General features: G+C 58.2%; 2 protein-coding genes and 1 non-coding gene across 3 annotated transcripts; 1 reads left to right on the top strand and 2 right to left on the bottom strand.

Moving 5' to 3' along the window:
• Window positions 1-1,289: 1,289 nt before the first annotated feature.
• Window positions 1,290-1,361, top strand: BESB_011540. The gene has a single exon. It is a non-coding gene; the product is annotated as a tRNA-His (tRNA).
• An 806-nt stretch (window positions 1,362-2,167) lies between these two features.
• On the bottom strand, window positions 2,168-9,806 carry BESB_002300 (creatinase domain-containing protein; the record flags this gene model as incomplete). The annotated part of the gene is made up of 13 exons (XM_029358985.1): window positions 2,168-2,371; window positions 2,711-2,819; window positions 3,060-3,172; window positions 3,546-3,616; window positions 3,997-4,105; window positions 4,448-4,607; window positions 4,878-4,948; window positions 5,139-5,309; window positions 5,904-6,261; window positions 6,855-7,021; window positions 7,481-7,557; window positions 8,030-8,311; window positions 8,942-9,806. 13 exons carry the CDS (start codon window positions 9,804-9,806, stop codon window positions 2,168-2,170), a joined length of 2,757 nt encoding a protein of 918 aa, XP_029221898.1.
• Window positions 9,807-11,903: 2,097 nt separating this feature from the next.
• On the bottom strand, window positions 11,904-17,585 carry BESB_002290 (uncharacterized protein; the record flags this gene model as incomplete). Its single annotated transcript, XM_029358984.1, has 5 exons — window positions 11,904-12,050; window positions 12,656-15,676; window positions 15,925-16,579; window positions 17,002-17,102; window positions 17,376-17,585. The coding sequence occupies 5 exons, from the start codon at window positions 17,583-17,585 to the stop codon at window positions 11,904-11,906; spliced, it is 4,134 nt and encodes a 1,377-aa protein (XP_029221897.1).
• Between the last annotated feature and the right edge of the window lie 1,861 nt (window positions 17,586-19,446).

The following is a 19,446-nucleotide window of genomic DNA, read 5'->3' as shown; positions in this document are numbered from 1 at the left end:
CCATCTTTACTTTCACCAAGGTCGTGTGTGTGTAGTCATCCTTTCCCCAGGTTGATTAGTACTCTGACCACTGGCCCGTATGGCCATCGCTAAAGATAGCGACTGCCCGTGGACAGCTCTCACTTGAACATATACGTTGTCACTCATTTCCGACGAATACGCGACCCACTATTCGCAGTGGCTCCTGACTGACCGTCTTGTCTGTTTGCCTTCCTGTCGTAAGTACCTGCCGGCACCTACACAGCCAGCTCAATGACGTGATTTCTGCAAGCAGCCTTTGCCGAGTTTTGAACATGAACGGCTTACTGGGGACGCGACGTTGTTCCGCGAGACTGTTTGTAGATTGAAGTATCGCTGGTAGGCGCCGCGATCGACAGCTGCAGCGGCTCCTCGTACACAGACAACTCCAGAGAGATAGCCAGACTACAGCAACAACTCTCGGCCCCCTCCTGGAAAAATGGGTCTACGATACTCTGAGAACTGCGGAGCGGCGGATGTAAGAATCACGGAGAAGAGGCCCCAACCCCCTGCCGTATTTTATGGCAGCAAAGCTTGCACAGCCTAAACGGGTGCACAGGACCAATCCCCGCATGGACTTCGCCCAGTATATGCTGCCAGAAGTCTGCAGACCGGACGGTGAAGAACAAGTTTCAGCCAGCTTCACTGAGCAAGCATAGTCTCGGAAAAATGGACGACAGGTGTAATTTACTATTTTCGCGTTGTCTGTCATATGCGTACGTATGTGTATGGACGGGCTTGGGCAAGCTTAAATGTGAGCCCGTCACTGGGTGAGTTGAAGCACACTCGCCGAAAACGTATTTGCACTGCAAGACTCGATTGATGAAAGGAACAATCGTTTCTCACACACGCAGCCCCTTCGCCAGCAACGTGTTTACGCTTGCCAGTTTATGTATCATGTATTACGGTGCCAGTCCCAGAGTGACGTGGGTGAGGAGTGCCTGTGTCGGATTTCTGACGATACATTTGAGATGCTACTCTTCGATCCGTTGCCGCGCCATCCAACAGAGAGGACAAGGGGAAACTTGATCACTCTGTTAGATATAAAAAACGTTGATGCAGTCGCTGTGGCACGTGAGCGCAAAGCTGCTTCCATGCGACACCACTGTTGAGGCTGCGCTCGACCACTGTGTGCAGAAGTAGAACGGAAACATATCTGCCATCTGCGTGAGGAATATAAGGGGATTGATACGGACTTCGAAGAACCAAATCCTTTTCATGCTCTTTTTTTGTGGAATAGCGTTTCCCTACTTTCTGTGCGACCGCGGCCGGTCCGAATCGTCTAGAGGTTAGGACAACACGTTGTGGCCGTGTAAACCCAGGTTCGATTCCTGGTTTGGACAGATGAGTTGTTTAGCACCAGAGGGTCGAGTTCAGTACCCCGGTCGTGATCTGGCAACGCCGCTTTGCTGACTTATGCTTGCGTGGACGATGCCGCATCGACCACTCTGGTTTCAGCTTATCGCAAGAAAACGAGCCTTTTGCTACACATGTGATGCTACCGAGGTACCTACGCTAGCGCCCTGGAGGACCAGCAATCCACGATCATGAAAGTGTGAAACATACGAGGGGATCCTCCACAACGACGTGCGTGCGAACACACAGTGAGTCTATCAGAAAAACAACTTGCCTAGAGGGGTCCCGCGTGACTCACTAAAAACAACTTGCCTAGCGAGGTCCCGCGTGACTCACTATTTGCTCGCTTCCTGCCACGTGCAAGCACGAGGACAGTGGCACCTGCCCTTGCCTTTTGCCACTGACATTCCGTTGTACTTTCTAAAATAATGAGTTGGGGCACTCTACGTACGGCAATATGGAACAGCCTACTGGAGGCATTCGATGCGCTTCATGGGATTACTCCACAGCCACAAGCACAGTTTTTGATGTCGGATCGGGGGTGCAGGAGTTGCGCATATTTCAAACAAGATATGCAGTCACCTCTTGCACAAAATTCCTCTTACTCTCGTGACACTGACTGGCCAACAGGCACGTTTACTTGTGCCCACACGACAGGAGTTATACTTCCCCCAGAGAGCCCGGACACCGAGCCGCTGCCTGGCACCGATATTTGCCGCATCCATCCCTGCCCAGACAAAACGAACTCTTACTAACAAGACACAACTGACCAGTTAAGGTCGGCCTTAAGCATTCAGAATCGAGTGGCGTGCAGAGGCATGGCAGCTGTGGCCGATTCGAGCCACCTTAGGGTTTCCTCCGGAGCGGGGACCGAGACGGTTCGGGTCCCATCAAGACGAACTGAAGAAACTACTTCGCTCTGCGCGGCTTCCATTTCAAGGCGGGGGGCCACTTGCGTCCATACCCAACGGTGATAGTCGTTCAGCCACTGGATTTCCTGGAGAGAAATTGCGCACCCGGCCGCGATACGGAGAAAACAATCCAGGGGAGGCGAAACTATCGGTTACCTAGAGAGGAGGGGCACGCTACTTGCGTCCTGCGTCCAGGCGCGGCAACTGCTGAGCATGTTCACGCAACGAACGGCCCCAGTCCGCTGGGCTGTGCGTTGCCATCACAAGCTAGCTGAAGACTTCCATGTTACTTAAAGACTTCCCCGCAGCACACGGTACTGCGCAGCGTTCAAGCTTACCAGCACAAAGAGAGAGGCTGCATATTGCGCCCACAGGAGCTGTCATCAGTTTTGGTGACGACTACAAGCGAGAGGGCACATTCTTACCTCATTGGTAAGCAGAGAAGGTAGAATGAGTTTTTTCTGAATGGGAACGGCAGTCAGCTGCTGAAAGCGGAGAAACTTCATGCCCTCGAAGTTTCCGGCCAGCGTGGCTCTGAAGGCACAAGCGAGTGCTCAGGCGCCCTCCGGACCATAAATGCTGCTCGCTCCTTGGTGCGTATTTTGCCGCCCCCTCCGCTTTCCCTGACGCTGCAGAGTTGTCCGAACAACGGTACTTTCTTTCTACTGCAACCTTGTACTATTCCTCGAAGCTGGACTTCAGCGAAGCGCTCTGAATACCACTTGGGCTCCCACGACTGCGTTCGTGTTGGACCCCCGCACACTCCGAACCTACTTTTCGATGTAGACCAGATTCTCAATGCGGATTCCGAGATTGTCTTTTTCATAGAATCCGGGCTCCACTGACAGCACATTCCCCTCCGCCAGCTCAGTTTCGCCTGCTTGACACTGGGTCCGAAACGCACCACACGAAACAAAAGAACGATTCATGGTTCCTCCCAGTTGACCTTTAGACGCGAGGCTGAGTAGCAGGAAACCTGGTTGCACTGCGTTTCACAGATTCGGGGGAGTTAATGCGGCTGACGGCGCTAGTGACTTCAGAAGATCGCGCGTGGCAACCCCTCACGCAGGAGCCCAGTCTCCTTCAACCACAGCGATTTTGGTGTAGGCTTTTCTCTCACTGCAGCTGAGGTTCGGTAGGCGAATGTGGGAGCCCACCCACTACAGTGAGATCAGAGTGACAGCAAAGGTAAACTGCTTCATCACAAGTGCGCGAGCCAGAACAGCCTGGCGATTTGATTTCGCCCGTTTGATGACGTACGATCAGGCGAGGAGAAATTCCGATTGGTCCCTCATGCACGTTCAAATAGCTCCCGACGCCGTGGCCCGTTCCTGAAAACACCCACACCGGACAAAGGCGCCTGCGCGGATTTAATCGGACGCGGAAAACCGCTGCCAGACACCGCCTTCAGACTCTGTAGAATTCGGTGTCAAACACAGATGTAAGCCCTCAAGCAGCATAGACACACAGTCTGTATCGCTTCGCCACGACAGTGCGAATCGCAGTACCCGGAGGCAAGAGCGCGGCTGCCACAGCGATTGCCCAACAGCTGCAAGTAACCTCGCTGCGCTCCTTTTCGTGCCCCCGCGAAAGGCAGCGCATATACGCTCTCTTGTAGCACATTTGCACTGCGACATCACCAGCCTGCGTGTTGGAGGGAGAGTCGTGAGAGGACAGGTGTCAGACGCCCATCGAGTCTCTGCTTCCTCACCATGCCGGTAGTCCAAGCCAGACGCCCACAAGTGCTGCCGCGCCAGGATGTCGAGCTGCGGCCCGCGAGTGCCCTGCGGGAACGCCTGCCTAGAGACGCCGATTAAACCCTGCAAAAATGGCGAACAGAGGTAATCAGCCAACCTTGCGTCAAGGCGCACTCCAGCACCAGGTAACGACTGTCGGGCCGCAACAGCGAAGCCGATGACTCGGTTGGGATCTCAGACGTGCCAATGGGGGCGGGGCCTGCCCCTGCCCCAGCGCGACCGCTCGAGAAAAACCGCTGGAGATCTGTGAACGTCTGTGTGGCTGTAAACGTGCTGTAGACACGCGCATGTCAATACACATCTTTTGCACGTATCTGTGTTGAACCCCATTCGGAGTTTCCGGCGCGACCTGGCTTTTCGGCGTCTGTCCCCGCTCTCTGCTGCGCGCCGCAGCGCTTGCCCCACCTTGAGAACGAGCGTGAAGTAGCGTCTCTGCTCTTCGCTCGGAGTCCCTGTGTGGACGGTTCGAGTGACATCTGTCGTTCCGCCAACGGCGTAGTGACCTCCACTGTCGAGGAGAAACAGACAGGAGGAGGTGACTGGAGCGCTGTGCTCTTGGGAAGGCCTGGCCGAGAGAAACAGAGACACCCAGCAGCCGCGACATGCAGCTCACAGCTAGCGAATCCAACAAGGCTGCAAATAGACGACACTGAAGAGACCGGTGGCACGCCTATGCAACCCCTGACACGCAGTCCCAACAACCCGCGCTTCACGCAACGTCCCTCCCGCAGTCTGAAAGCAGCACTGGGTCGTCGTCTTCTGCGATCTCAGGCCCAGACTGACCAGCTACGCGGATGCCTCTAAGGCCTTCGTTTCTCCTGCAAACAGGGCCTACCGGTAGTGGACGATGGCTGCGTTCGCGTCAGCAGAGGCGATGGTAGAGAAAGAGATCCCCCGGAAGGAGGGCTGAAGGAGGACGCATACCGAAAGGACCCACAGCGCGCGCCACAGGCAGGGCTGAGAGAGCAGCAAGACTCGAAAATGCCCTGTATTCAGAGGGCGATAAGCGCGCAGATGCAAAGACTTTGGCCGCCAAGCAAGGCAAGACTGTATCTCGCGAATGTTCTGACTCGCCAAACAGATCGCAACGACTTACAGAGAGAGCTCGAAAGCTGTCAACGACCTGAGCCACTTCCCATTCAGTGAAGGGCTCGCGGGGCTGCTGCTCCGCATACTGCTCCAGCCAGGTGAAGAACTTGGCAAGCGCCACGCCGTCTTGAAAATGCGCCTCCTTCATCCCCTCCAGTTCCGCTGCGTTCTTCACTGCCTGCACAGATGATGCACGAGCACACCTCTCGCCGACGATGCGTAGGCGAGGATAACAGAAAGACGCGAGGCGCCTGGCGATGCCAGGGAGAGAGACACAACATTTGCGGCCCTTCGACAGCCGCAGCACACGCGCTCACGCCGAGCGCACATCCCTGTGTGAGCCGACCGACCGCGATTCATCTGGCGAGACGCGAGTGCCTCGCACTCCCGCGGGTAACGCGAGCGCAAATCGTGCCTCAGCACCTAGGCACAAATAACGGAACGCCATGTACGGACAGCCGGGTTGGCGTCTGGGCTACTCTGCGTACAAGATGAGGCGTGCCGCGGGAATACACGCACAGGCGCCGAAAACAGGGGGCGAGATGGCTGATGTGTGCTTCAGGACGCACATGTCAGTTGGCGAGCGACACTGCAGGCACACGAAGACAGCTACTAGAACTCCACTGGGTCTAGGCTGCTTCTCTTTCTTCGATTTCACTACGCGAACAGAAGAGCCTTGTTCGCCAAGTTCCACAGATTCAACTCAACTGTTAGCCTGAGTTGGACGTGGAGAGCCCCTCTGGAGTTCCAGGCAGTCACCTAGAAGACGCACCTTGTTCGTGGCAGCCGGCGTCACTGTTAGCGTGGTGCGGGCATCACATTCGTTGGCCGTCGCATACACGGAGACGTTGACTGTGGGGTCGAGCCACAGCATCTGCGCGCCTTTCCCGGGGGCGTCTAAGCAGGTGTCGCTGCCTTTCGGCGCGCTTGACGGCTGTGTGGACTCTTGGAGACCTTTCTGTTCATCGGGGAGATCCTTCGATTTTAAAATAAACTCGATGAACGACTTCTTGTCTCGCAGAACGTGTCTCAAGTCGGTGCGCACGCTCTCGTAGGGACGGACGCGCACCTGCGCCTTCGCCAGCTCCTCCGCGACGTCGCCTTTGATGCGTGCCTCGTTCAAGTACAGGCTGGAGAGACACAGACAGCGCCACGAGCGCGAGTTTTGCTTCGCGATGTCCGGAAGACGTGCTTAGCTGCTTCAACCAAGCAGCTAGATACACGCACAAATGTGCGCAGAAGCTACATTTCAAAGAGCAAGCAGCGAAGTCGAGCCCGCGGGAAAGGAAATGCGCGCCTAGCCGCATCCGCGAGCGACCGCAGGGATCCTTACGTCGCCCGCCCGGCATCCCCGTGAGAAGAGGGGGGCGGTGCAGCGGTCTCACATGTGCGCAGAGCAGTAGAGAGGCCTGCAGAGCTAGCTTGCGTATCTTGCGCACTTTCTGTTGAGATGGCATGTTATCGAAGCCAACTACCTTGATTTCTGTATTCTTGCCCGTCTACCTCTGCTCATCGGCCGCTCTGCTAGAGGGCGGACAAAAGGTCAGCCGCACACTGCAGTCGACGTTTTTCTTCTAATGAGACGCCTACTACTCTTCGGCGCCTTTGGAATACCAGCTGCGGCCTCACTGCATGCGGCGGCTCACAGTCACACCCCACTCAAGCTGCCCGGCGGGACAGCTCGTGGAAACCGGGGCGGCGAGCCGCAGTCCCCTGGACGTACATGATCAGCGGGGCGGCGGCGTCGTCTTGCGTCGCCTTTTCGCCGCCCTCGACTTCTGCGGGCGCGTCTGGGGCCGAATCAACGAGCAAGCAGTACGAGAGGAAGACGGGCGAGCAGGGGACATCGGAGCCACGCAGATTCAGAAACCAAGCGACGTCGTCCAGGGCCTGTGAAGCCGCGCAGGCATACCAGACAGGCAGCGCACGCACAGACCACCTTCAACAAAACGCGTGACAGAAGGGGCGGAGGCAGACGAAACCCTAGACCCTAAGCTTCGGTGGCCACTGCTGAGTACGCACGAGGCGTGTGACTGCTTGAAGGCGCTCTCAGACGAGTGTTAGGACGCGATTGGCTTCTTAGGCAAACTCAACACACACCCGGAAAGAAACATGGGTTTCGGGATTCTGCACCCGACAGAGCGAGCGGTGTGATGGTCTCCACGAAAAAAGGCACGACCCCTTTCGGTCACCGCGCAGCTCGCGAAAGACACGCGGGACTGACAGACGCTGCACGCTCGCGGAGTCGTAGAGGGCACGCGCAAATGAATCGCCTCCACCCTCGCACTGAAGCCTACGAACAGGTGTTGACGTCGCGGCAGAATCTCTCTCTCCCTGTACGCGTCTCACCGAAAGCAGGAGCACGTCGCAGCGAGACGTCCTCATTTGTTGAACGATCTGTACCGCCTTTTGCCGCGTCGAGGCACCTGCAGGAACCACAAAACGACAGCTGCCTGAACATACCGTGCAGGGAGGTGAAGTGCATCGCAGCACGCGCAGCTAGAGGGACTGAAAGCCGCGCGGATGCACGCTCTCGGCTGGAGCGCGCTGGTCTCACAGAGAGGAAGCGACGGGATCCCAGTTGTGGCTGGCAGCGAGAAGAAGCAAGTACCTTTGCAAAACACATCTTCCCCTGATTTGCTGAAAGCGCGTGCGCGCCTTCCATGATCCCAAGACGACGCTGTTCACGCAACGCCACCGAGAATGCAGAGTGCCTGGAGATTCTTTCGGGAGCATCCGAGCCACCGCGACGAGACGCCTCGCGCCGTTCCTAGGCTTCTGTGACAATCGAAACTCCTTCAGAAGATCGCTGACGCAGACCCAGCGCGCCGCCGAATGGAGTTGCCTCGAAAGAGCAGGACCTAAACATCTGGCGACCGCCCAGCAGCTCATCTGTACCTGAGAATGCAATCGGGTGAACTAGAATATCTGCCGTTGGCGCAGGCGGGCGGGATGCACCCCAGACCTGGTCGACTAGGTTGTCTGATACGATGACGATTTCTTTCGAGTTCGTCGCATCTTTCGCACTGCAGCTGCCTTCAGTCTTCACGGCGCCGGCGTGGTCGCCGCTGGCGCGGAGAGCGTGAGTGGCCGAGGACGAGGGACGGGAAAAGCCGACATGCAGCAGCTGCCGGTACTCCGAGATCGGCGTATACTTGCCTTCGACGCCCAGACGCTTGACTGAACGCACATCGCACCGTCACGCTCTCCCCTCTCGCGGAGACTTTCGCTCTCTAAATTCCATGGCAAAGAACATGGTGCTCGCACCGCTGGCAGCGACCCCTGGGCACGCCCCGACTCTCTGAACTGAAGCGGAGGGCAGTAGAGCCACGAGAACGGTAAGTGGAGGAAAACAACTCGAAACCAGCTCTTCCTTCGTCAAGCCGCGTTGGGTGCTGGCAGCTTCGGATCACATATCATCTAGCAGAAGGAGACACGCGTGAGATGCAAGGAGGGAGCACACCGTCACACAACGTAGATGTCTTCTTCTCGGCACGTCTGGGGGCGTGTCTGCTGGTAAAGAACCATATCTACTCAGACACCCCATAAGGCTGTGCAAATATATATATAAGGGGCGAAGGACACGCCCTGACAGACGCCGTGAGGGTAGACTAGGGAAAAAGAATGAGGAAGGACAACGTTCGACCGCCGCCGCTGCAAGTCAGAAACCCAGGACGCTTTCCTACAAAGACAGAGCGTCTGGGGCCTGCATGCTGCATGCAAATGACCCAGAGGGGTCCTCTCAGTGCCTTAAACGAGTCGAAGTTCCTGCGCATTATCGGCCGTGTGTGCGAGTCTCCACAGACGCACCTTTGGGGTTATTGAAGAGCCAGTCCTGCACTTTCGGGGTGCCTGGCGTGTTTTGCTTCATGAGTCTCCACAGGGACGGATCGAGCTGCCGCTCGGCTTGAACGAAATACCTTCCATCGGTCCACAGCAGCGCCTCGTCCGCAGTGACAACCGCCACGCCGCTGCTCCCGTCGAAGCCAGTCAGGAACTGGCGCCTTTCGTCGCACGGCGCAGGGATCTCGCTGCCGTGCGCGTCGCCGCTGTAGACGATAAAGGCGTCCAGGCCGCGGTCTTTCATCAGCTGCCGCAGTTGAGCGAGTTTCTCCGCCGCCGACGGCGCTGCGGCGCGTCGTTCCCCGCCATCTTGCCCCATGCTCGTTGAATAGTAGAGACAGGCCGAGAGCGGGGGTTCCCTTCCCAGACGGATGCCGTCTACTCTCGAGAGCGGGGTCGCGGATGCAGTCTGCGCAGGAAGTGACGGAGCACACGCGCTCAGACGGCCGACCGAGGTGCCGGATGGGACGGGCCGTCGACCGCTGAAGCAAAGGCCTCGCCGAGACAGCGTCAGCAGACCGAGGATGGCGGAGAAGGCATCCAGCCACCAGGAACTAGCCGCAGGCGACGCAGAAAACGAGAGGTAAGACGATGAAGACTCGGGAGGCAGCCTCAGCTGAGCGGCGAAAGGCTTCTCCAGACTAGTCGCGCTCTTTGAAAACGACAGAAAAGACCCTGCACACCCAGACGGAGGCGCATGCGAGCGACGACCCCCCCGGAAGATGCTTCTCGCCGGAAAAGACCGCAGCTGGCTACGACAAAGAAAGTTGTACGAGGAGAAAGTCTCACCACCACCGCCTGCGCGAAGGCGCGCGAAGGACAGGGGACTCATTCGAAGATGTGAGAGTCTAGGCAGAAGCGACCGATAATACACATACGTGGCTGGCGAGCAGCATTCAGCCGAAAGAATCATCCCGCTCGACAAAGCCCAGCACGCGCGCTATGCTTGGAACGCGGATGGACGCCAGAAAACAGAACTGCTGCGAGAGAGACTTATCTGGAACACAGATAAAGGAGATGTTTCCCGGAAACGCCAACACAGCAATGGCCGCCTCTTTGCGAAAAGCAGTGCTGAGGCGAAGGCGCCCAGCGGCGCCAGGTTCCTCTCGCAGCCGAACGGCGCACGCGTTGAATCGCTTGCTTTTCCTTTCTCCTCTTCGTCGTGCCACCCCTTGCTCTTCTGGGATCTCCGGACGAAGACACCAAAATCCCTCTTTCTTCTACAGAACTAGTTCGTTCACACTCAGATGGGTCATTGGTAGCTGTTATCTGTGCGCGATGGTAGCTCGATGCTTCCGTCACCGGGTATGGCAAGACACACACACACAAACAGCAGCAGACCCCCTGGAGAATGCCAACGCATGGAAAACCAAGGCATTCAGCCCCGAAAGCACATCTCGTGCTTGCTCGTATGCCTAGTCTCTATACGTACTATTGTGCCGTACAATGCGAAAAAATTTAGAGTTTCAATGCCAAAGGGCTGATGAGAGCCGACCGAGTCAGTCTGCGACTTTGTTCCGCTGATGAAGGCCGGCTCTTTTGCACACTGGGGGGACAGACTTCTGCCTTGTATCGATTGGTCAAAGGCACTGAGTCCACACGCTAATAAGACACGACAGACTTGATCCACACCGCTTCTGTAGGATGGAAGGTATCGATCAGCGTCATGCAGAGACAGGGCGCACGAAGTCTCACCATGGATTCTGCGACTTCCGCGTCGCTCACAGTGCCAACGAGGGCAACTTCAGCCCTGGCTGTATACCATGGTCTTTATGGGCCTCTTAGGGGAATTTCGATATTACGATAATATGAAAGCCGCCAGCGACTTAATCTGGAAGTTCTGATGCCTCCTCTCCCTGTTACTGAACACGTTTCGTTAGGCCAAGTATTTATCCCCACGGCTGAGAAGCCGGGTCTACAGATGCGCTATGCAGAAGACATCTCTGTGAAGTCAAGTATATATGGGAGAGGCCCGACGATCCTACAAAGGGACGCTGTTACAGTCCACACCACAGCATCTCAGTTCGTGGAACAACGGCCACCACACCAGGAATCGTTCGGGAAAGCCAGTTCACAAACGTTTTCTACGTTTCCTTTTCCCGAAGCTCCCCAAGTGCCATGAAGAACTAGTTCTAGCGTGATGCTCTTCGGTAAACGGGGACACAACGACTGCAACTGCACAACGAAGCGTGGAGGGTGCGACATTTAACCGAAAAGCGGACGCCTACGGGCATGTTCACCGCGCTCCGGGTATCACCAGCGAGGATGCCCTGACCCGTGTCGGTCAGGGAGAATTTGCTACTTTGTGTTGGCAGCTTCAGTCTGCACTGAGGCCCTTCTCATTACTAGGAAGAGGATGACTGGGGGGAGTTAGGCGGTATACAACGGGACGCGGCATTCGTCAGTATCGATAGCTGCTAGATTTCGCAATTGACTGCTTCATGCGCCTAGGATCTCATGGACGTGCTAGAACTGACATGTCCCGCCTGTCCAGGAGATCGACCGGCACCGGCAACCGCAAGCTTCCGGTAGACGGACAGGACTTTGAAAAGCTGCTCAGAGTTCCCATGCGTAACATCTCGCCGAGCGAAGCGAATGCCCGCTGTGAGGTGCAAAGTCACATTCCCTGTATGGCAACTTCTTTCAAGCACAAGAGACACTTTCGATCTGCGTTCTACCTCACAGTTGCCCTACTGATGCACATGCCGCCGTCTCGTGGTTTTTGAGGAGATTCCCTGGCAAGCAGCCCAGGATCGTTGGCACTACGGAGGTGTAGACGGCATGCGAGCAGTTTCACAGTCGCGGATAGGGGGTTCTTGCATGTGAATATGACCCTCGAATGCAGACAAGATGCCTGCGCAATTCGCGCGTAAAGCTACTCCCCCATTTGCATTTTCTATCAGCGGGTTGGCCCCCTCCCTCTGCGAACTCATCGCTGCCGGGGAGGGGTGGCTTCGCAGGCCGCCCAGCGCTTGCCTGCGAGATTTTCTGTCGTTGCAGCGGCTAGCGGCTGCACCGCCTCGATGACAGACGAGGGCACGTCTGGCTGGTAAAGCAGTCTGCATAGGGCTATGGCCTGTAGCAGACAACACACAGAAGTCACCAAGGCACGATGATGCGAACGGCTCGCGACCCACTCAGAGGGTCCAATCTCTAGTGTGCGGCGGACGCCGTTAATACCGATCTCATCGATGCATCGCGGATGATTCCTTCGCCTCTCCTTATCCAGCAGGGTAAGACCGCGCGCTCAGGGTAGACACCAAGAAGATAGGAATGTTGGATCAGGATGTAAAAGGCCGCCGAGAGTGAAAGCCTGAGCTGATCCAGCCAGAGGCACGGTAACGACGCGAAGATTAGAAACAACCATGTTTACGAGACTATGGCTCCCAGCACGAGTCTGCCTGTCCTATTGGAATCTGATCAGTGGAATGAGTGCTGTCGACTCCGGTGGAGAGAGGAATACAAATAAGACGCATGAAGTTACGATCCGGAGTACGGCGCATCCGCAGCCTCCTCTACGCCAAGCGTTTTCCCAGGTCACGTTTCGAGGACCAGAACCACGTGAAACACGTGAAGATGACACGCTGAGAAGAGAATAGGGATGAGGGAGGATTCCACGTCCCACAGTACAGCGGGGACATGCCAAGCAGCCCGTACTTCATTCAGTGGAGTCTGACTTACCTTGCTGCTAATCGTTTGTTGTCGTGGGGAGGCGGCGCTGCCAGGAGCGACGGATTGCGTTCCTTCTCGGCGGGCACGTTGGGGGGCTTCGAGATGCCTGCGTTTTTCGCTGTTGGGTAGTTCCTCTCCTGTCCGGGTTTCCAATGCTGCGCCCTCGTGCTCCCGCTGCGGATCTCCATTCAGCGGGCGTTTTCTACCCCTGTCTGGAGTCTGCAGAGAAGCGTCGCGGTGCTCATCGGGGATAGCGGCCCCCTGTCCCGCAGGTGCCTCCTTCCCTTTCGCTCCGTGATCAGCTGAGTAAGCCGCCACAGCCAATGCCGCACGCAGGCGGCGGTCGTCTGGATGCTGCTGGAGAAGGCGAGCGAATGCTGCAGGACGACCACACGCTTGCGCAATGTAGGCAGCTCCCCTCTTGCCGAGGAAGGGCAAGACACTGAGTTGCCTGCAAAAAACCTCTTTTACTGTGCTCTTTGCAGCCTGCCGATTCCGCTCGAGCCACTGGCCCCACGAAAGAAGCTCGATGAGCGCCTCCTGCTCTGAGGCGCCCCATGGAGACGCACTGAAGAGGCTGCCCGGGCCGCCAAAGTCGGGACGTGTCGCTTGCGACTTCCCCTCGCGGAGAAACAGGCGCGTCACTGCGTCACCCGCTGCGCCTGAGGAAGCAGTCTGCGACCGCCCTGCGCCTGCAGGCGGCGACTCCGAGTGGTGCAGAGTTCCTCTCTGACCAGCGTGCTGGGTAGGAGCGCTAGGGCAGGGCACACTGAAGGCCGCTAGCCCCCCGCTGACGCCCTCGACACTCTGGTCGCCCGTCTCGACGGGGGCGACCGCCCACGAGGAAAACTGCCGCGCCAGACGCCTGTGAATCCGAGTCAGCATTGCCACAGTGTGCGCTGGGCAGGTGGTGCTGAGGAGGGAAAAACCGTTGACAAGTTGCGTCTTGAGCTGCGCGGTTCGCACGGCGGCGATCTCCGCCGCCACTGTGGCAGCGGACGTCGACAGCGGCCCGCCCAGAAACGACCGCCCGCCAGCTGCCGCACTCAGGGCACCTGAGGCTCCGGCGCCGCCTCGGCTCGCCCCGGGAAGCCGAGGAGGCGATGGCAGATGCCCTGCGAAGCTGCGTGGCTGGCCAGCGAACCCCGCGGCCGCGAGAGGCACCGCAGGGCACGGCGAAGCCTCGAGCAGGCCCTCGACGAGGTACAGAACCCGCCTCACGCCTGAGCAGTGCATGAGTCGGTACTTTTGGTCTTCGTAGCGGCCGTCTCGAATCGAAGTGCTCAAGTCGCGCAGCGTCTTTCGCTCGACTATGATCGGCAGCACGAACTCGCCTGCTGCGCCGCCCTTCTTCAGCGGAGAGGCTGCGTGATCAGCTGCACTGGCGACCGCGTCCGCTCCAAATCCCTGCCCCTCTCGCGGCCCTGCGTCGACCTGCCGAGAGGACTCCACGTCGCCAGGCTGCGGAAGGCGCTGCGCCGCCCCGCCGAGTTCAGGCCCCGTCTGCAGACGCTGGACGACCCACAGGGCGTCGCCAACTGGAAGCGGACGCAATTCCACAAGCACGCCGTTTCGGCGGAGCTGGCCAGAGAGGAACTCCGCCCGGCTGCTCCGCCCGCCCCAGCCTGCGCCGTGCTCGACTCGCTCGCGGTTGTCCAGCACCAGACAGACCTGGAATGCGTGCCCCATAGGCTGCCACCCCTGCGGAAGCTCGTCGACTTTCGAGCCCACACCCGCGCCTCCCGGCCTACCCGGCGCGCCAGACGCGTTGGCAGAAGACGAGAGGCCCGCGGTCGCTCTCTGCGGTGTGTTCTCTGGGACGTAAAGCGACCCCGCGGCACTCGGAAGTGCGACGGGAAGGTCGGACAAAATTACAGAGCGCTTGTTTCTTCTCGGGGTGCCGCCAGCAGCTGCGTGCGTGGCTACTCGAATTGGCGACATGTGGAATGCTTCGTTGCTCGGATCCCGGCCTCTTCTGCACATCGCTGGCGAATCGCTGGGTTGACGCCACGTTCGTGCGCCTCCGGACACCGGCGTAAGAAGAGAGACCTCTTGAAGCTTGTCTTCTTCCTCTTCGTCATCCAGCACCACGACGGGTGCTTCACCACGGCAGTCGGCGCTGCGAGCCACTCCAAGACTCAAAGCTCTGGTTGAGCGGCGCTGACGTGACCGACGGGAAAGGGTCGCCTCACGCTCTGACTCCGTTTCAGCTCTCGAGCTTCCCAGCGTTTTGGCGTCCAGCTCCTCAAGGGATGACGACCAATCCTCGTCGGAATCATGGGCGTTTCTGAGTTCGACTCGTTCGCAGGTATCCACAAAAGCATCAGACAACGTTTCCCCTGTGTTGCTGCCGTCAATGTACCCCTCATCGTTCGAAAGGCAACCGCAGTCCGACTGCTGACTGTCGCTAGGCAAGCCTCCAGACAGACACTCCTTTTCAAACTCAGCCTGCGGTGCGGCTGCGCACCCGGTGGGCTGCTGCAGACTGGCACTAGCGCTGTGCAGCTCGGGCACCGTAGCCGCGAGACGGCGGGCCCAAACTTCTCCTTCCTTCGTGAGGGAGACGAGTTCGAGGTGGTCGCGGCAGTGTCGCTTGAGCAGTCGGCCGTGTTCAGTCTCTGCCGCGCGCTCCTGCTTCTGCCTCAGGATCTGCTCGCGGCGTGAGCTCTCGCGCCGCCGCCGGCCTGCACTGCCCTTTGGGAGCTCCACGCCGTCTGCCTTCGTTCCGTCTGAGGCCCTCGCGAGCGAACTGACCGAGCTGCTCGCCTCGTTGCCGCTCCGGGTGTCTGCGCGGTCGACACCTTCCCTGTTGAAATGCTGATGCACAGCCTCTTCGCCATCGTGAGACGACAGCCTCATGGCGCAAGCAGCCGTGAGGGAAGCCGAGGCCTCGGCAGCCGATTTGAGCTGCCGCGAAAAGCGGGCAGATGCCGCGCGCGCGACGGAAGGATCGGGAGCGCGAATCGCGACCAGCTGCTGGCGCTGGAGGGTCTCCAAAATGCTCCACGAGGCCACGCGGCAGGGATAAAGCTGCACCCGAACGCACATACTCGTCGGTTCATCTCATGAACACGCACAGCACAAGCAGACGCCTACCGAGATGAGGTCACATGCACGTCTGTATTTGGGATACGGTTGACGGTGCCACGGCGCAGTCTCCGTCCTAGTATCCCTCCCACCCCCCCGCTTCCCCAGCGGCACCGAATTCCGGCGAAACTCAGAAAACTGTTGACGCCCCAGTTGCCTTCTGCCAGAAGGTGCGTCCTCTCTCTTCTTACCGTTGAGAGCTCCTCCTGCGCTTCCTTGAGCTGCACGCGGTTGACGCCTTTCTCCCCGAAGGCCCCGAGTCTGTAGAGGCACACCAGTCCCGTCCAGGCACTGGCGCCCTTCCGAAAGCACTTCATGGGCAGATCGTTCCTGTTGGAGCGTCGGTCTGCAGACTGCTTCGACGTGGCCGTCGCCGCGACCGGGCTGCAGTCCCCCGCAAGGTCGTGCTCGCTCGACGTGTTTCCTCCGGTTTCACAACTCGTCCCTCCACGCTGCACATGACCAGATTGCCTGTCTCCGGGTCCCTCCGGATGCCTGCTTTCTTTCGAGAGAGGCTTACGACGCCTGCTCAAGAGGAACACCGCCAGACGCTCAGCCAAGCGCCACTGCCGCTTCAGATACTCTTGAAGAGATCCCGACGCTGACTGCTGGGAGAGAGCCACACGGTCGCATTCTGAGGCAGTCCTATCGCCTGCCGCTCCGGTTGAGCGGCGGCCAGCAGCACCGTGCTGGCACTTGTCGCGCGCTTCGGCGCTTTCATTCGAGCGGGAGCTGCTGGAAACAGAAGCGACTGCCGGAGGGGGAACAGAAGCAGGCTCTGGTTCGATGCCGCCCGCGGGGGGTGGAAGCGGCCCTGGCGCAGTGAGCGGCGCATTTCGGAGGACTCTGAGCGAAACGATTCCAAGTAGACGCTGGACAGTGCTATAGACCGAATGAGGGTACCATGAAGGGGACGAAAAATGCGCAAGCGAACCTGGAGCCCGCCCCGAAAAACGCTTAACAGCTCAAAGACAAGCGCGTGGAACCCCACACGGCATCAAAGCCACTCAACACACTTTTCCACCCCATCACGGGAGATAACCGTGGGAATGGATCCCGCATGATGGGTATCTGGCGCACGAAACGGAACGACGTGTTTGTCCGCGTGGCTTTCTGGGGGAGGAGGGGGGGGGAGAGGATATGGACGGTCCTCACACGCCGCTCAAGCCACTGAGACGCGCAGGCGTCATCCGAAAGAAACGGGGATGCCCATGCGGGTTCCAGATGACAACAGGACAGGAAGTGACGCCACCTGCCACGGTGCTCACCTAAAGATCAAACCCGAAAGAAATCCGCCCACACCGTCAATTTGCTCGGCCTCCTCGCGAGTCGTAATGGGGAGAGGATACAACTGAAGCGCTCGAAGACCCTGAAGAGCACAGAAGGGCACCGACAGACTTGGGCGTAAGCCCGCGCTGGCGCGACGCGGTTCGTCTGTCTGGCTCAACAGCCAGTCAATGTCGCTTGTCTGGCATAGTCATCGCCCACTTTTTCCCGGCCGCGCGGAGCGCGAGCCAAGTGACGACGTGGGCGCCACGCCTGCGCGCCAGGCAAGGCGTGCGTGGAAGAAGGCCCAGGCCTCCGACCCGCCACTCTCGTAAGGAATCTATCCGCCGAGAGGTAGCGCGCCTGCAGAACCTACTCTGCTGTACGTTTGAAACTGCCGTTCACTTGTCGTCCTCCGCCGCGCCTCCAACAGGACGTCAAAAAAGCGTCGGTTTGCCGGGTGAACCTTGACCCTCAGGCGCTCCAGTGCTGCGGATCTTTCAGTTGGTTCTCCTCTCCACTCGTTGCTTCGCGCGCCTCGACCTGCAGAGCTGGCGGGAGTCTCCAGCACCTCCACACCTTCCATCGTGAGGGCTCGAACGGCGAGGCTGCCGGGCGCAACAAGACGGATCGGCGTCGCCTCTCAGCAAACTCTCAAGAGCTATGGAAGAGGGGGGGAGTTCTGTTCCACTGTAGAGTCGTTGAGGCGGTACGCTGTTCTGGGCAGCATAGACCGGCACGCAGTCGTTGAAACAGGCCGCCACAGACAGCTCGAAAAATAGGGTTCTGAGTTTTCCAGGAGAAGCCATATACTTGTGACAGACAAAGAGCGTGGAGGACCAGTTCTGGACGAGGAATTTTGTGACAGCCCGGACGAATTGCTTCGGTTCATAGACTACCTAAGCATACAGAGCATACAGAGCTGACTACGCAACAAAGTCGAAACGCAGAAGCTTGAAAGGAAAGGAGCCCGAGACACCGAAAAGACACTCATGACGGCAGCTAGCACGCCACTCGAAGACAGCTGGCGCATGTTAGGGGCACGACAGTCAACCTCCTAGAGGCCTAGCGGTAACGAATGGCTGAGCAGCAACTCTCTGTCTCCGGCTATGCTGCTGATGTACGTCCGGCCGGTCTCAAAGAAAAGCCCGCTATTCATAGAGGACATGGCAGTTAATGCTCATCTGCGGTAGCGAAAAAGTCGTGACAGTAAAAACTCTCAGACGAAGCATGTGCCCGCCATATGGACCGAAAAGCCGCCCGACACGCACAGCGGGCTGCCATGGAGGTCCACCGCGGCGCTCAGCTAGACAGAGAAGAATACACGTGCTGGCCGAGCGAAATGGAGGTCGGATGTCTGAAAAATGACACTCCTCGCGCTACAGAATCCTGGGTCAGCCCTTCGCACTGGCTGCATCGATGTGCAGCTGGGCATGGAAATCCGCATCTCGATTCTTGCATATCGCCGTACCATCGGTCCCTGTCTGCCCCAAAATTAATGCAGCGTGAACTGGTTGGGGAATGCAGAAACATGGACGAAGCAGCGTAGTGATTCCCCGCAGACACCAATCTCATGCAGCTAGAGACAACACCTGCTAGTGTCTTGCAACGATAGCTGCATGCGCATGCAGAAGGAAATACGGCAGTGAAAACAGACCGAGACTGCGTTTGTCTGCTTCCATTGGGGGTCGGACGCAAATCAAAAGTGTCACTGCCACTTCTGAACTTTCTTACCAATCCTTCTTCTTCCGACTTCCACGATGAGAGTCAACTGAGACAGAGGCGGGTATGCCCAACCGCTACCACGCGAACGGTACAGCGCGGTACCGGGCGCAGACGCGTCGTCCGCGTTTGTTGTTGGGAAGGAATAGCGCTACATGTAACAGGCAAATTCTGCCGTAGCCCTGAACTCGTGTGTCGTGTAGTGCGGCCGTCTTCGTGCGTCTTTCCTTCTTCCGTTGTTTGGTGTGCCGAAGTCCGGCTGCATGTGCGTTTGAGCGTACAGGTAGCCGTTGTTCAACAAGTTGTGGTATATATTCTCCACTGCCTGCCACTTTTTCCGCCGTTTTTTTCCCGCCATTCTTTTCACTGGTTTGTTTGGTCTGCTATCTCTGGTCTTCCTCTATCCCGCAGTGTAGCTGTGGGCGTCCTCTGCTGTCTTCGAAAGAGCTCGAGGGAAAACGGCCTCTGGGACACCACATGTACACAACACAAGACTTCAGCGGGGCGAGTCCCCTCTGTGATTCTCCGCCGTCCCACTTCAGTGCTCGGTGAACGAGGAGGGGGCTCCAGGATGCGTGAAGATGCCAGAAGCCGGAGTGGGAGCCCCGTGCGCTCCGCAGTCGCCGCCTCGTCGCCGTATTCATCCCAGAGAGACGATGGAGACTCAAACTCGACGTGGCAGGCCTCCGCCTCAACACCGGGGAAGATCGAGCCAGCGCTGCGTG

This window comes from Besnoitia besnoiti, chromosome I, assembly GCF_002563875.1.
Source record: "Besnoitia besnoiti strain Bb-Ger1 chromosome I, whole genome shotgun sequence".
Classification (NCBI taxonomy): domain Eukaryota; phylum Apicomplexa; class Conoidasida; order Eucoccidiorida; family Sarcocystidae; genus Besnoitia; species Besnoitia besnoiti.
The sequence above is the reverse complement of the archived record's forward strand: the minus strand, read 5'-3'. Positions and strand labels throughout refer to the sequence as shown.